General features: G+C 42.6%; 1 protein-coding gene across 15 annotated transcripts in view; it reads right to left on the bottom strand.

The window, feature by feature from the left end:
• The window catches only part of RBFOX2 (RNA binding fox-1 homolog 2), a 174,742-nt gene that overhangs the window by 42,169 nt on the left and 116,292 nt on the right, over positions 1–16,281 (bottom strand). For all 15 annotated transcript variants that reach the window (XR_012043778.1, XM_072870052.1, XM_072870060.1 and 12 more), the window contains one exon: positions 8,985–9,131. Coding sequence is in view for 14 of the 15 variants with exons in the window: in XM_072870052.1 (XP_072726153.1) it covers positions 8,985–9,131 (147 nt within the window). In the remaining variant the exon portion in view is untranslated. The remainder of the gene's footprint in view (positions 1–8,984; positions 9,132–16,281) is intronic.

Raw genomic sequence — 16,281 nt, 5'->3', positions numbered from 1 at the left:
GTACAAGGCGAATTCTCTAGAAATCACAGAACAACAAAAGGTAAAGTGAGACACCACGCAACAACCTCGCATCCCTACAAGAGAACTTCATATGCCCAAGCAGCTTTGCATTGGCCCTACAAAATTAACTTAAGAGATGAGTGCAGTGAACTACCTAAACCTTGAAGGTGCCAAACAGTCCACTCTCAAAGATGGTCAAAATTCAAAATAGCCAGGAAATCAACCTCCTGTGCTGTGTTCAGGTCCCCAGGCTTGAGGTGCGTGAGCAAGAGCATTTTATATGCAGGATAGGTCCATGCTGCAGAGAGCGTCCTTACCCTAGCTCCCAGCTCCATGGGATATACTTTCAGCTGAGAACAGCTGGCTCCAAGTCCAAGGTAGCATGTATTAGTCAGTGCTTAGTTATGGCAGCATGGGGTCTGCCAGAGCTACACTGCTATCAGCACATGAACTTCCTCACCTAAAGCTGGGTCACATCTCTTCAAAATAGTGGGGCCAACCCTGCTACAGCCAACCCTGTTCAGCCAAGCTACACCAGTATGCTTTGCTGACAGGAAAATGGAAGCATCAAGGATTTAAACACCAAAGCACTATCATAGTTTACTAGCTGAACAGACAGTAAATGAGCACCAACAAGCCCTTATTAGGGTTGACCTGTTGCCCAACAAAACATGTTTTCTAAGAAACCAGACTTTAAAAGGAAGCCACACAAAGAGCACAGATTTCTAACAGGATTTACAGACCACAGCCATCCCAGCAAACAAAGTGATGAGGAACATAGTTTCTCAGTCATTTTTTACCCTCTGACTCACAAATAAAAGATTTTCACACAAAACAGTGAGATGGGGGTGAACAGTACTGCAGGGTACCGTTCCAGAGATCTTAACACCAGGCCAGCTTTCAAGTCTACACTTCCAGCTCCTTGTTCCTGCCTTGTGCCATCCCCAGAGGTGTGAATGCACTGTAACCTGGTACTGCTGCCAGGAAAAAGGTACTTGGACCCATGCCCACAAAAGCACCATACATTCAAAACTCAGTTTGAGAGGACTCAGACATGTAGCCTGACTCCATACAAAATTGGGTTATAAAAGACAACTCCATGTAATTTTATCCAGGCCTTTTATGCAAGTAAACGCAGCTACAGCACAGCACTGTTTCCTAAATGACATTCAGCCCAGTCTCACTGCAGACTCTTCTAGTAATTCATATGAAAACCTAAACAAACCTTAGATAAATGTGTGATCCAGTCATCGCTGTCTTCCACCAGACGGTCCACTACAGAAGTTTCTATGTTCTGTGGCATCAGTACATAGCTTTCACAGAGCAAGACAGACAGAACAATAGCTGCTGACAGCTGCAGCGGCACAAGCACCCCTGCGCAGAAGTACCACAGTCCCCAGCATAGCCATGCAGACAAAGCAGGATGCTCAAGCACCACTGAGCACACAAGTCCTTTGCAAAAGGCAATTCCAGAAATCACCCTGGTGAAACACATCAGTATAAACAGCAGCGCCTCTTCTAACTCTAACCAACATCAGCAGGAACAAAGTCCTGCCCTGTGACAGGGCTGGAGCTCTCTCTCATAGCAGGAAGAGCTTGGAAACAAGAATCGTCACAAAGAGGCCACCTTGTGTCAGAATGTTTGTTCTCCAATACCGGCACGTAGGAATTGTTACATGTGATCGGTGGCCAGTACTATTCGGAAATGAAAAAACTAAAATACATCTTGATATCCAGAAGACACGATTTCCTCCTTCAGATGTCCAGTCCACTCAGAAAGCAGAGTCCCTTTCAGCAACTTTCCTATTGCTGTACTTCAGGCCTCACTGCATCAACACCTGCAGGACAGAGCTTCTTGGTCTATCGTATTATTTACCTTCTTACCTTAACGCCTAATAAGTAGTTTTCTGCAATTACCAATGCTTCTGTATCATGAATTACTTGTGTATTTAAATTTATTTACTGGCAAATACACACTTAAAATTCTACCAAATTCTTGGTGAGAAAGAGCTGTAGTATAGCTTGTTATTGCTTTAGCCTCAAACTATAGGCTCACAGAGGTGTTTTGCACTGTTGACACCAGAAAGAAGTTGGATGAGAAATTATATCCACTGAGATATTTTAGGAAGTGCAAAGTGCCAAAACGCTTCCCCAGACGCTGAGATCTGAAGGCTACAAGAGCTTCCAAAAATATCTGAGCTCCTAGAGCTGTGTTGCTTGGGTCATACAAAGCAGTGGTCTGCCACAAACATACACCATAAAGAACCTCGCCATAGAGATATGAATTATGCTTAGAGAAGGAAAAGGATAACAACATTACCTGCCTTAAAATCCAATGTTAAAAAAAAGTAGCTACCATTCTGTCACCTTTAATAAATGAAGTCATTAATAACTTCATTAACTGAAGTTATTAAATGTGACAGAACGGTCACCTTTATATAAAACAGCCATGCATTATTACTGCTGTAGCTGGTAACACACAAAAACCCTTTATCAACTGGGCTGATGATCTTCCCCACAAGAAGCAGTTAACAGCCTACAAGTAGTAGCCATGGAGTGAGCATGTTTTAAAAAAGGCAATGTCTCCATCTGAAGCCAGAGCCTGAGAGAACTCACACCCTGTACTGTGCTATCCCACCTTCATCTGCAATCGTCATCAACACAGTCCTTGTTTTTATCTTACACTATCTCCTTTTTTAAAAATAGCTGAAGATTCTTGAGCAAAGAGCATTTCACCACAGTAAATTCTGAGAAATGTCAATTATGACTCCTCATACCGTTGCTCTCACAACAGATAAGAAGGATTTAGTGCACAGACACCCGTATGAACTACCAAAATGATCCACTTTGCTTGTTTTTGTGGAGGCAGTTCATGATTCAGCTTGACAACAGATGGATTTTCCTCCTGCAGGCAGTCCAACCCGGCCTCCATCTTCCCCAGGAGACTCTGAAGTCCATCTGACTCTGAAGTCCAGAACTGACCAGAGTATCCTAGCCCGTTTTATACTGGGAGGAAAACTGCTTCTTGAAGTCTAAGATGGAAGGACTGAAGCTATCAGCCATGAGGTACAAGCACAGACATTACCATAGCACAAAGCCGAAAGGACTGGAAACATGTTGAGGAAAACATGAGCTTTTCTTCTGCATACATAGTCCAGTAAGGAAGCGGACAGCATACTAGCAGTTAAGGAGAAGACTACTACCACCATGTCAGAGTCCTTACACACACTAGCCAAAGAACATCCCTCAGAAACTGGATAATAAGATTTTGAAAAGAGTTGCTAACTTGTTTTAACACTGATGGCAACTCTTCTACTCCCTGGTAAGTTGTTGCATTGTTTAAATTAGCCTAAATGACTAAGAATTTTTCTCTTATTTCAAGGTTAATTGTGTTAAATCTCAGCTTCCAACTGGAAAATCTTATTATGACTGTAAACAAGACCTAAAGGCCCTATTAGTAGGTATCATCCATGCATAAGCACCTGTACAGAACAGACTTGTCATCTCCCAACCTTTCTTTAATAAGCTGAGTAAATCATGTACCCAACACTTTACAGAGTTAAAAAGCCACTCATCTTCCAAGCCCTAGATTATTTTTTTGGTCCTAAACTGATCTCAGGACTGAACAAAATTATGCAGTCACAGTCTTTTCAACTTTGAACATGAGAAAGATCACATCCCTCCTTCAACCCGATACCCTCCTTTGCATTGTTGAAGCAACTATCTTCAGCAATCACTAGTACTTTCCCAAATCAGTGTTTTCCAAATAAAGCTTTCCATCCTACAAGCATAGCCCAGTTCCCACATACTCAGTACTCTGCACTGCATCAAACATGTTTTTGTTGGATTTACTGTCAGTTAACCAGGCATTTCAAGTCATTCTCTAACAGTACCTTTCTCTTTCCTCCTCCTCAAATAGTTTTTTAACCACAAACCTTACTGGCAAGGTTTTAATAGTACTGTCTCCATGGGTTGTGATACAGATACTGAACAGGACTGCAACTGAAACAGATCCCCGGGGAAACTGACACTAGAAACAGTCTTGATCACTGATGTCTCCCCAGTAACTACTATTTTTGTTATCTATCTTTAAAGAGGTTTTTAATCCCTCTAATGTGTGTTGTGTTTGAGGTAAGTATTCTTTTTCTTAAAAATCAGAATTGGCCACTTGGATGAATTCAGTTGGTTGAGCAATGTTCAACTGTATCAGTATTGCTTTGTACAATCTTGTCAAAATAGACAAGACAATATTTGTCTGAAAAAATATATATATTACCTTATACAAAGTCACACTGAATAGATACTAAACCATTTCTTCAGATTCCAATGTGTTTTAAAACATTCCAAAATTATTTTTATCTTGGATCAACATATGGATAATCAGTTCATAGCTCTTTGGGTCACCTCTTTCAATTTTTTCAATAGTGAATCCTGGTGGGCAGTGTTCCAATCTTCTGCAACTCCCCTAGCTTACGAGAATTGGCTAAAAATTAACATTAATGAATAAAAGAGCTCCTTGCTTTGGCTATTATCTTTGGACATACCTTATCAAGATCTGCTGGTTTTTAAATATTAGTGAGCACTGTCTCATCCTCCTTTGTTATAAATTACATACAAAACCAGATATGGTACAAATACCTCCTGTTACATCATAAACACAACAAGCTGGGGGTTTTTTGTTGTTTTTTTTTCTGAGTTTTTTTTAATTTCTTTTGATTTGTTGAATTTTTTCCCAAAAACATACAACTATTTCTTAATTTTATACCTACACCTAGATCTTTTCTCCTTGCATGTAAAAATTGACACCTTCTCTGAACCTACATCACCGATATCTCCATGATTAGCACATTTCCTTTCTCATCTGCTTCTCTAAGTTTGCAATTACATTTGCTGCCGTTTACTTCCTCCTCCTCTTCATCCTCCCTGCCTAATGTGTGGAATGCTTTGTGGTTTATTAACACAGTTTCAGTGACTGTGGAATCATGCCTTTTTGGTCATCAGTATGATTTTGTTGAATACTTTATAGCTTCCATTAACACTTCCCTTTTAAAGGTACCTTCCTGGGCAGTTATCCTGCCAATTGTTTAAACTCAAAGAAACAGACTCTTCTAAAGCTCCTTACATTACTGCCTGATGCCATATTCTGTTTGCACAAAGTAAATACAGACAAATAACAATCACTGGTACCTAGGCAACTGTGGGATTTCAGGTCAGCTATTAACTCCTCTTTATCTGCTAGAACAAGGTCAACTATTGATTTATTCCACAGTGGGTGCAGAACTGTGTGCATTAAAAACTGACCTATTCCTTCTAGAAGCTTTCTGGAAGTCTTTTTATTGGCATCATGAAATGTCAAGTAAATATTGTCTGTTTTAAGCAGACTATTTTGTTTGCCTCCCTATAAGAAGCATATACATAAGGAAATGTTTGTTCCATTCCTGAGGATATCTCAGGAACCTGTCAGAAACACATAATAGGTGAGAGATGGTTTGAAACCCGAATAACTTGAATTTGTCAGGAAATCCTTATGTCTGCAGTCTTCACCAAATGATGAAGGTTTAGAAAGCGTTATGTAATTTCCATTTAATCACACATGGGACAACATGTCTGAAGTCCACCTCTACTCGAGTTTGGACAAAAAGCATTAGCTAACATTCTGCGCCCCAGGACTGGGCTGACCTCTCGCATGCTGTTCCATCCTCAGGGGACTTCTTTACTCCCTCTCTACCACCACATTTATTTCTTCCTCCATGGCTTTGCTGTCTACCCAATTCCTCTCTTTGTACAGTAGCTTGGGAAAATCACTCCAGGCAAGGATTTTGAGTCTCTCAGATATGACGTTGAGGAGATGTGACCCGACACACAGAAGGGAGAGGGAGAAGATGGGGGTTACAAGCTAGCCACAGCTGAAGACTCAGACAACCGTGAGTCCCCTGTAGGAGAAAGGGTAGGTTTCAGTGAGTCACCCAAGGGAAAGCAATCTGATCCTGAAAAAGCAATAGGAGCAAGGAGGATTCAGAGAGAAACGCTCTCCTGCTTGAGGCTCTGAGCACGCAGAGAGAAGCAGCAGTGAGAGAAAAAGGGCCAGGTGAACTAACAAAAGGTTTTATAGGGAATATACCACTTACCCCAGTTAAAATCACATCACTGTGCTGGAACTGGAGATGATGTTTAGAGAAAAAATAAACCAACAACAAATAACTTGGGGAACAACAGAAACCAACTCATACCGTTTATTTCCCCACCCCTTCTATGTACAACCATTTGGGCCCAAAAAAGGATGGGAAACCTCAATGCAAGCAGTCAGGCTGCATTTTCTACAAGTCACTTCTCAGGGCAGTAGTTCATTCACATTGCCTGGGTGTCCTCATCTGCAAAGCAGAGGTAAGAGTCACCAGGACAGGGATGTTCTTGTCATTTCCATTTCATCCACATCCCCCACACCAGGAGGACAGAAACAGCATCAAGGTGAACAAGCATGAAAGGGGCCAGTCATCAAGCCAAGCACTAGTCTCAAGGGAAGGGGCAGCAGCAACATGGAACAGTTTATGTAAGTGATGCAGCTCCCAGGAGAGGGGAGCAGCAGTAGCACAGAGCAGGACGTGCTAAATACAGATTGTAGCAGGTGGTCCAAGAACTGGCTGTGATTTCAGCAACCGGTTTATCCAAACCGGACGGAACTGCCTACCACACAGCCCTGCAACAGCAAAACACAAGCTAAAAAACACAAAAGCAGAACAGGCGACCGAGAAGATTCAGCAATCACAGATTGCCAGGAGATGAGTTTCACCCTGAAAACATTCCCACGATGTCATGAGTGTGACAATCTAATGTATCAACAACACGGAAGCAAACCCAGGCCTCTTGCAACAGAATCACAGAATCATAATTTTGGCTGGGACCTACCTTCAGAGGTCATTTAGTGCAACCCCTGCTCAAAGCAGGCCCAATGAGATCTGGTTGGCCAGGCTGTGTTCAGTCAAGTCAAATACTTTCAAGGATGGAGGTTCCACAACCTCTCTGGGCAATATGTTCCACTATTTAACCACCCTCACAGTAAAAAAAAATTTCCTGATACCTAATTGAAATTTCCCATGTTCCAACTTGTGTTTGTTGTCTCTCTTCTCATCATTACACAACCAAAAAGAATCTGACTACATCTTTTCTGTACCCTCTGATCAGGTAGTTGCAGACAACAAAAATATCCCCCGTCTGCCTTCTCTTCTCAAAGCTGGACAGGCCCAGGTCTCAGACGCTGCTCACATGCCATGTTTGTTCTCCAGCCCCCTGACCACCTTAGTGGTGCCCACTGGGCTTGCTCCAGTATTTCATTTAGATGAAGCGCACTTCTTGCCCTGGGGAGCCCAAACTGGACACAGTATGAGATGCAGTCCAACAAGTGCTGAAGACAGGGAGGATCACTTCCCTGGGCCTGCTGCCTACTCACCAACACAGCCCAGGGTGCAGTCAGCCGCCTTTGCCGCAACGGCACGCTGCTGCTTATGTTCAAGTTGTTGTCCATCAGGACCCCCAAATCTTTTACTGCAGAGCATCTTCCTAGACAACCGGCCCCCAGCCTGTACTGCTGCAAGGGTTATTCCCTCCCAGATGGAAGGCTTGAAACTCACTCTTGTTAAGTACCTTAAGATTCCTGTCAGCTCATTTCTCCAGCCTGGCCAGGTCCCTCTGAATAGCAGCCTTGCCCTCCTGCATTTTGACCACTCCTCTCCATTTGGTCTCATGTACAAAATAGCTTCTTATGGGCACAAAAAGCTTCAAGAACAAGGAGCAAAGATCTCTCACAATATATAGCAATTGGGACTATCGCTGAAGACCATCAGTGAAATTTTTCACATTTCTGCACATTTTGTTCACTTTGTACTGGCCAAGCTATGGACAGATAAGCCCAATTCTTCTCTCATTTATAGCAATCTAAGCTTCATTGTCCATGAATTTGACACATTTACAATACTGTAACGCTACTCTCCATGTGAGAACGTGTGTGTATGTGCATGCATACACACCCACACAGATGGCTCAAGAGATGCAACAACCGAAACAGGAATACTGCAGAATTTGGAGGAGCAGCTGGCTATGCACTTAGGATCAAGGTATACACTCAAAGCCTAAGGTGGCAAGAGGAACCTTAGCTTTGGTCTTTCCTGACTTGAGTCCTCTGCATTGCATCTTAAACAGGCAGCAACTGTTAACTTTATAAATAGTAAGAAATATTTCTGAAGGCTTTAAAACATGCCATCAACTAAGGATGCTACCATCGTATCAAGAAGTCAAATATTCCTGATGATGATAATAATGATCTATAGATAACTTCACCTGAAGTTTAGGTCATGAAGCATCTAGTTCATTTATCGCTGTGTGCGCATGGAGTGAGTCACCACCTATACTCATGTGAACAAATGCTTCCTCAAAGAGCTTATAAATTGAGAATGATGAATAGCATACAAAGATTAGGGTAGACAAACTATTTGGTCAAAAGAAACACAACGTATATCATACACAATGTAAAATACCATCTGACTTGCACTAGCTTTTCCACGTGCAATTGCTAGTTGGCCAATTCCTTGCAGCAATTTTTCATCACAGAAGTGGATCATGAGGAAATACATAAATATTTCAACAAGTTTCTAAGCAACTGAAAAACAGTGCTTTGCAAGGGACATATTAAGTCAATGTTTAATCCTAGCCTTTACTGGGAAATAAGGTGAAGATTCATTTTGGTTTTTTTTCCAAACCAATTGTTAGGTTAGACTGAACATCTTGATATGAACAACACAGTTATAGTTTTCATGTGTATTTACCAGCTGAGGTAAACACTACCAATTGTCCTAGTCCTGCAAATATTTTACAGTGTGCTGACTAAATTGAGGGGGAAGGGCTTTTCATTCACATGAATACACCAGCACCACATGTCCCACCTGTGGGGAAGGAGAATCTGGCATGCTTAAAAGGTGCTGGTAACTTACCCCAAACATCTGCCGAAGGTCAGGATCTCGAAAGCGGAAGGGAATGTTAGACACATGAAGTCGTTTTGGAGTGGATTTGCTCTCGGTATTCTCACTGCTCTGTGTCTGTGATTGCTGTCCGTCTGTCTGTGCCCCTCCTTCTGTCTGCTGAAATCAGAAAGGCAAAAGTGTGTGCATGAATAGAAACCACACAAACTCCTTTCACATGCTTTGTCTATCTCTTTTTATTAGTATTACACTTGCAATTGCAGTATCTAGCACTTGACAATTGTGATAAAGCCAGTAACGCTTAACAATTGATCTGTTGTTCTTCCCCTCCCTTTCCATAAGTAAACAGTAATGAGATCTCAGCCTCCCTCCCCTCATATCACCTTTTAGCTTAGCAGATTTGCCTTTGGTTTTCTTAAATTGCTTCTCTTTTCACCTGTTCTTCCTCACTTCAGCTGCCACCATATGAAAGCTCTAAAGAAGAGGTGGATGTTTCATATCCTGAAGCTGGGAGGTAGTACCGCCACTCTAATCTCATGTGGCAGGATGTTCATGCAATCACCAAAATCCCACAGCTGAAGTGGCAGCTCTTCACTGGGCCAATACCAGAAATGCATCCCCAGGCAAAACAAAACAGCATCTGCTTGGTCAAGCTCCTTTCAGAAAAACATTACCCCAAAATAAGATCTATAATGAAATGGTAAAATCCATATATGAACAGCTTATGGATGTCTTTGATTAACTTTTCTCCTACATTTAAAAGTCAGCCCAGGGACAGGAAGCAGTCATTACCACTGCAGGATTTATAAAAACTCTGAGTGCTACTTTCTGCTACCAATTCCAGAGCTAAAACATGGGAATTTGTTTCAGCATTCCCAAGCACTGACTGGTACAGCAAAGCCAGGTCAAGGGGTGGGCCAGGGGTACTTGTGCACAGAAAAAGTACAGCAAGAAGGCAGAGGAATAAGGGAGACGAGTGTGCCAGAGGAGAGACCTAACGTCCCCACAGAGATGACTGGCAGGGGAGAAGAAAGGAAGAGAACCTCAGCTGCTTGTGTTGGGCTTAGACTAAGAAGTGGTAAAATTTGAGCACAGCACCAAATATAAAGGCAAGGTCCCTTTGCAAAATGGCTTGATGAGAAAATGGTATTTTTCTCATTTTGGTCAGAAAAATGACCTCAAAAACTCAGAGGTACAGAATGAAGTAGACTACAGTTTGGTCAGTTTTATTGCCCTGTCCCTTTCCAAGAGCATGCATTGACAGGCTAAGGTATTCAAAGAGCACCCAGCCACTCTATCTCCTGCTGCTTGCCTCAGCCTCCTAGGAGTCATGCTTTGACCACCTGTGTGATGCACTTTTAAGTGTCACTTCATTTCTTTAGATGCCAACCTGACTTCTTCCTTAACCCATCAAGTGAAAAGAAGTTCTACGGGAAGGCAAAGACTGTGTAATTGCTAGTCAGCCTTTTTTAGGCACCTTCAAGAACACACACAGGCCTTAAAAATAAAGATTTAAGAGTAGGGGGTTTTTTTTGCTGTTTTGGGGGCTTTTTTTTTTTTTCTTGTTTTAAATACACAATTTGTGTACCAAAGAGGAAAGAAACCTCAGGGGAGTTGCCCACAGTGACTCCCCAACCACTGACTGGACTTGCTAGACTGCTCTGCACATCACTCAATATACAACACTTCATGAATATTTGGAAAGAAACATCTCTCCACAGGGAAACTAAACTGGTAACATTAAGAGAGCTTCTTCTGGCCAGAAATTTCTCTTACAGACATGACCTTGAACTTGCATATTGGTTATAAAGCAGTGACAAGAGCAAGCAAACAGTAAGCACTGGGGTCTTGTCGCACTGAGCCAAGCAGTGGCAGCTTTCCATTTTATTTTCGTAGGGCTGCGCAGGCAGCAAAAAAACATGTTTGATCTGGTTAATATAAATTAAGCTGTGACAGGAAGAACCAAGATACTGCCCTGCAACTGCCTCTACTTCCCAGAGCTGTGCAAATCTCGGGAGAAGCCTAGCAGGGTGAAGCATTTTTATTTGGCTAAGACTCATCCATTCCCCAAACATCAAATTTTTGAGAACAACCTCAGAAACTTCCATTTGATTGTATCTAAAAAGCTGCCTCCCTCACCCCCAAGTTCCCCCTCTTCTCCTACCCTCACCCCTATGACAAAATGCCTCTGCAAACATACAGAGAGTGCACCCTAGGGGAAGAATCAATGCAGCTGGCTTGCAATTAAATCACACCATGCTATTTGGTGGTTTTATTTTTATGACTTCATCAGAGTCCTTTGCTCCTCAGGGCAAACCTGTCCAAGAAGGACAAAACACAGGAGTAGCCTATCCATCACCAGCATACACAACACCTGCAAGTGACTGCTCCAAAATATCTCCCCAAAATCATCAACACTCCTGCTAAAAGGGATCTCTACAACCCATTTTGGAGCCCTGCTAGTGCAATTTGCCAAATCCCATGTTTTCTATGGCTTTGCGTGGAATTGGCAAGTGGGCAAACATCCATGCACACAGCGGCATCCCCGAACACATTAGTGCATCTTCTGCAGTGTGAATGAGGAAAGGCACAGATTCTGAACGGTGACAATAAAAATGTTTTAGTCTTTAAATTCAGCTATAGGTTGCACAGGACTGGATCTGCCACTTCCACAGGGGAGGAAGCCGGGAGCTTATCTGCACTCTCTCCCATCCATTTGTTTACAGGCAGAGGGTAGAACTCCTTTCTTACCAAGGGTGCAATGTATCATGTACAGTGGCCTGCTCAAAAACACTCACAGCTGTTCCTGCATATGGCAGAGTGCTGCTGCCACACAGGAGTCATTTTGCAACACATGAGATGTGCACAGCAAGACAAAGGCTTCAAAGAGGAGAAACAATACAAGGAACAGGGGATCTTGGTCCACTCTTACCTTTTTGACTACACTAAGAGTCCCCAAATGCTTTTCAGGCTTTCACATATCCTGATTTTTCAGCAGTAGTTTAACATTAAATACCTTCTCTCTCTGGATGCTGTAGCTCCCTCATTTCTATCGTCCATGGCCCTAAGGTAAGATTTGAACTTTCAGCCACTATAACATTAGCTCAATATATTTGTCTACTGCCACGCATTCAGCCACAACATAAATGAAAGAAACAGTCTCCTCAGATCTTGCCTTTTTTTTTTTTTTTTCCTTTTTATAGTTATTCCTTGCCTTAATTCATTAGGAAGGAGATGAAAGGAAGGGCCTGGAGCCTGTTCTCAGGCAGCAAATAATGGAGACTGGCAACAGCACTACCCTGACCAAGCCAGATGATAAAAGCCCACATTTCACCGAATGCCCACTCCCCACCCTGACTCCTTCCCCACACCGAGTTTCAGCTCCTTCCTTCTGGCCTCACATCAACACTCCACAGCAAAGAACTGGCCCTCTCCCTTCGCTACAGACAGCGATTCAGCTCTGAAGGGAGCTAAAACATGTTCCCTAGGTCTCAATGCCTGTCATCAGACAACACAGAGACATGCTGCGGCAAAGATCCTGCATTTAGAAACAGTACTGGATCCACCTTACCTCCTCAGCATAGTCTGAGTAACATATGCTTATGCAGGTGATAATGTCATTCACGCCTGCACACGCAAGCTTTGAGCTCTGCTCAAGGTCACAGAGAAATGCATCAGAGCTCAGGACACGTGCAAGATGTGCTTCACTTTGCTGCCTATGCCCCCGTGCCAGCTCCTCCCTTACACCTGCCGGCATTAGGAAACCCTAAGCAAGAAGAGGCAGCTGCAAAGAGAAGCATGGATGTATACATGCGGACATAAGCATGTAAAAGGGAGAAGGACACCTGGCAACATGAGGGTGTTCTGAAAGGTTTGGGCGCAGCTCTACAACCATCTTCCCACCTCTCGACTAGACTCCTCTGTCCTAAAGCAGCTGGTGAACAAGCAATTGCTGAGGATTTCTCCTCCATGGGAGGGAGACAGGGGCTCCAGTGCCACCTGAGCTCCGAGTAGATCTCCATCTGCATGGCCAGACAGAGGGCTACCTCCCCAACGAACCAGACAAACACCAATGTGACAGGCCAGCACAGAGACTATTAATACCCAGCACGTTCTGTTTCCATCTCCCACTTGCTTCTAGAATTGGAACTGCTTCAGGTCCAAGTTATAGAAAAGCGAAAAACAACCCCCCCGTCCTCTCCCCCAAGAAGCAGGCGGTCCAAAATGTTGTGAATCATAATGAGGAGGTTAAGAGCTATAAATCACTGCAAAGAAAATATTTACAAAATACAAACTGTAACTAATAACTATATTTAAAAGGGGACTTGGGTGGCTTACAAAATCTGTGAGACAGACTGTGCTCACTCCACTGCTTCTAGACCAGTCTCGGATCCAAGGACTGAAAGCTATGACTGGCAGAAGGCAACCTTCCCACCGCAAAGGAGAGTGCAGACAATGTGGGAAGATCTCTGCAACTTCTAGTGAAGAACCCACGTCAAAACAACCAGTCACCCACCAATGAACAGATATTCACTGAGCAGGTTTGGTGGAAAAATGAGTGAAGAATTAGGCACTAGATACAGAACCCCTCTCCTGCCCCACCACACTCTACCAGAGTAGGACTGAGGTCCTACACATCCAAGAGCAAAGGGCATGGGAACTCCTGCTGCTTAAACGACACTTGTTTAGCAGACGGAAGACCGTAGGGCTAATAATCACCTTTCAACAGCAGTAAATATAATTTTAGAATTATATTGACGTACTTGATTTTTCAGAGATGCCAGCAGTGTTACATTAAAAAAAAAAAATTGGGCTACACTACAGGCACAATTAACAACATGCCCAAGTACTTTGTATGCCAAAAAATGGATTAAAAAAATTGCTAAGAACATACCAAATAACTTCTGCTAGGCTTTTAACTATTTTCAATATAGTCAGATTAATTCAGGGCATATTGTTTCTGATTGTTAGTTACCTGTTTTCAGACATACTGAAGCTTAAGTAATTTTGTTCACTTTCCTCATTAAATAAAGATATACTCCACCTGAAGTCAGAACACAAACCTAACATAGGAAAGCACATAAGAAGCTTTGCTATCTATCCTGCACAATGAAGACATCTCTGATGTGTCAGATAACCTTCTCCATGTAGTGACGTTTAAAATTAGACATTTAAAATTACTTTGTTTTTCTGAGCAGTATTTTTAAGTAGGATTCTTTGGTGCCTTTTTTTTTTTTTTTCCTTTTTTTCTTTCAATGAAGTGGTGAAATGAAGCTCCCTGAAAGGCCTGCTCTGCTGGTCATAATGTCAAACCCTTTGTGAGCAGTTCCAGCCCATTCCTCACAGAACAGGGATGGCCTGACAACATGAAGGAGTCAGCAAGACTTCCCGAGCTGGTGGTCACCCCTGGACCACTGCATTGACAGTGGCAGAACAGCCACACAGTGACAGACTAAGATCCATCCAGCCCACTATCTCCTTTCTGACAGCAGCCAAATCTGTGGCATCTGTGGAAGAACATAAGAACAGGGAAAACGTTCAGTCATTTTTCTCCAGCACAGCCTCCAGCAAACTGAGCCAGCTGATGTCTCAACTTCTGAAGCATCCTATGGACAAGAGTTCCAATGCTAAATTCTTCTTTATATGGAAAAAACAAGAAACAAAAACCTGTTTTTTCATACATGGCACCCAATTGTTTCCTGCATGCATCCTAGTAAGTGAAAATGGGAAAGTTCCCTATTTTATTTCCCATACCATTCAATATTCTATGTACTTGTCATATGCCTTCGTTCCTGTCAGCTCTCTTCGTGAGGATTTCATTTCTTCTCATAAAGAACCTGCTACATCCCTTTCATCATCACTATTATCCTTCCCTGTACTACTTCTAGATCTGCTATAACCTTTGAGAGATATGCAGAAGTACCACAGCTGTATATTCTAACATAATGATATTTGCTGATTTATTTCCTATTTCTCTTTCGAAATCATTTTTAAATCTGTCTCACTAGACACAAGTCTACAAGTGCTGACAATAATCTGCCTCATACTCAAAATAATAAAATAATCTGCCTCATACTCAAAGCAAATTCCTGATGTTAAATGTCAGTTTGCTACCTCAAGACAGCAATTTCCAAGCTGAGGTGGCCAAACAATCAGCAACTAGCTGCTTATTTGAAGCTCATTCTTCCTTGTGTCTACCTGCTCAGCACTATCAAAAGATAAGTGAGGATATTCATTAAACATATTCTTCACCTGAAATACCTCACATGAGCAATTGCTTTAATTACTAAAGTGATGAAAAAATAATTACAGAGGAAAATTCTGCAATCTCAGACTAGGCAAGAAATACCCAAGGGAAGTCATCATTATAACATCATCCATGTGTTACAAAAGTCAGCTGAGGAACACTTGGTGCCGTTGGCTCCTTTCTTTCCAAACCCTTGCTAGATGTGTGGGGCATAGCCAGATGACCAAGCAGTTTCCCTGTCTTGCTTCTGAACATGATACATATGGGTCCCCCACCACAGATGTGTCTCCTTTAAGAAATCAGGAAGTCAATATCCCTTTATGGTATAGCAGATGAGTTAAATACGTTTCAGTATGGCACATCAAGAAGCCAAGAGACACGATGCTGTGTAATTAAATAATGCTTTATATTGGTTCTTGACAACGTAACACCAAAGCGACAGCACCTGCCATTTTCATGCAAAGTAATTTACATAAACTTATTCCTCTACTTCTATACCTCCAGCTGCATTCCATAATTTATACAGACACACAAATTCTTCCCTCTGACATTAACAAGAGAAACGAGTTGAATAATCAGCTCACAGTATTAAGTGCACTGCATTTACTATCAAGCGAGCTTTTTTAGTTCAGCGGATGATTAATCTTCCCTCCACGGGTAGACTACCAGGAGATGCAGAGAGCTGACAATTGCTCTCGGCTTCTGGCCATGCACTCCATACGCTTACCTTGCAACAACAGCATTTGCTGGATCCCTCCAAGAGCTGCTCTAATTCATTAACCCAGCAAAAGAATTGGACAGCTTTCTGCCAGGTCAGTGAATTAAAGTGGCTCACGTAAGGAATGCCAGAGCCAGTAAACAGGAGTGGGAGTTTGCGCTTGGAGCCAGATCTCTCCTTTCTGACAGCAGTGAATCTTTAGATCAGCTCCGCTGCCAGAGGTACTGCAGCCTAATTAGCATCTCCACTTGCAGCTATCTGCACTGGGTGTCTCCATTAGGGATAAGCACACTATTGTAAACCAAGAAGTGGGAAGGGGGAAGAAACCAGGTGACCCAGCACCA

Source organism: Ciconia boyciana, chromosome 1 (genome assembly GCF_034638445.1).
Source record: "Ciconia boyciana chromosome 1, ASM3463844v1, whole genome shotgun sequence".
NCBI classification, from domain to species: Eukaryota; Metazoa; Chordata; class Aves; order Ciconiiformes; family Ciconiidae; genus Ciconia; species Ciconia boyciana.
This window is presented reverse-complemented; position numbering and strand designations above follow the sequence as displayed.